General features: G+C 35.8%; 1 protein-coding gene across 1 annotated transcript in view; it reads left to right on the forward strand.

The window, feature by feature from the left end:
- LOC108379190 (single insulin-like growth factor-binding domain protein-2) overlaps positions 1-595 on the forward strand; it is a gene marked incomplete at its 3' end in the record, with an annotated part of 2,357 nt that extends 1,762 nt beyond the window's left edge. Inside the window, exon 2 of the mRNA XM_017635511.1 lies at positions 465-595. Coding sequence (XP_017491000.1) covers positions 465-595 — 131 coding nt within the window. The remainder of the gene's footprint in view (positions 1-464) is intronic.
- Positions 596-1,515: the final 920 nt, after the last annotated feature.

Genomic DNA, 1,515 nt, shown 5'->3' on the forward strand with positions numbered 1-1,515 from the left:
CACTTCACTTCACTTCACTTCACTTCACTTCACTTCACTTCACTTCACTAGTTAATGCCTAATCATTCCAATTAATAGTACTTCACTTTTCTTCTCTTCGATTAACATCACCGCACATCACTTCATAACTTGACTGTACTTCACTTCACTTCACTTCACTTCACTTCACTTCACTTCACTTCACTTCACTTCACTTCACTTCACTTCACTTCACTTCACTTCACTTCACTTCACTTCACTTCACTTCACTTCACTTCACTTCACTTCACTTCACTTCACTTCACTTCACTTCACTTCACTTCACTTCACTTCACTTCACTTCACTTCACTTCACTTCACTTCACTTCACTTCACTTCACTTCACTTCTTTATTATCTTACTTCACTCCACTACACCTCACCTTTCAGTACTTGACTTCATTTTACGTCACTACAACAACTTTAAATATTTTTTCTTTATTTCAGATGTTGTCGCATCTGCGCAAAGACACTTGGCGAAACTTGTGGTGGTCCTGGCGGCTTCTCAGGTCAATGTGAGCCACCGTTACAGTGTGTCACAAAATTGCCCATAACTAGTGGATTGGGTGTTTGCATGGGTAAGTACAAAATAAAAATTTTGCGTACTACTCGTAATATAAGTTATGGGCCGTTTTCTCAAGTAGGTTTCAAAATTTACATATCTGCCCTTCAAATACCAGATTTGTTCTGAAAATGTTTTATTGAATCGTGCTTAGAAAAACGACCTTAGTGAATCAGACCTGCATTTTTATTTCAAAACTGTGAGAATGAGCTAATTTGTTGAAAAGTAATTTTTACGTTTTTAGCAGTAGATCCTTAAAGAAAAATAAACAATTTTTTGGATTTCATTCTTCAAAGATAAAAATAATAGAAGGAAATTCAGAAATCTATCATGCGTGAAAGTTTATACCTTGGTTTCAGGCTCTTTCGGGTTTCAGGTCACAGCGACTAGGTAAGAAAAAGTAGCCTTGAAACGTTATCGGTGGATGGGGTGAAGCGCTTGACCGCTTAGGTCAAATGTTCTCCGTTCAAAATTCACGTGGTATGACAAAAGACAATCTCCTTAGTGCCCAAGTGCGTCCACCCACCTGCTACAACCAATTTAATACACGGGTTGAACGTATACACATACCAAAAAAATTGTGTAGCTACGTGTATTTATATCTTAATTCAGCGTAAATGTAAATTTATCCTCATCAACTGCTTTATATTCACATTTCTGTTCATCTAATTAATACCATTGTATGTGTAATAAGTTATAATTAAAATATGTTTCATAATATAAGACTTGTGCTCGTTGTGGAAAATTATGGGAAAATAACTGAGCGTCATAACGTTGTCATATTTCATTACTTATTATAGATTTCTCTACACAAAAATTCGCCATCTCGCTTGTGACTTTTTGCTCATTATTCGCTTGATTATATATTTGCACCTGTTAACATAATAATTTTCATTATACCCGAGCGCACTTGTGCACAAGGGTATATTAATTTTG

Source organism: Rhagoletis zephyria, unplaced genomic scaffold, assembly GCF_001687245.7.
Source record: "Rhagoletis zephyria isolate East Lansing unplaced genomic scaffold, Rhagoletis_zephyria_1.1 Rzeph_scaffold_15815, whole genome shotgun sequence".
Classification (NCBI taxonomy): Eukaryota; Metazoa; Arthropoda; class Insecta; order Diptera; family Tephritidae; genus Rhagoletis; species Rhagoletis zephyria.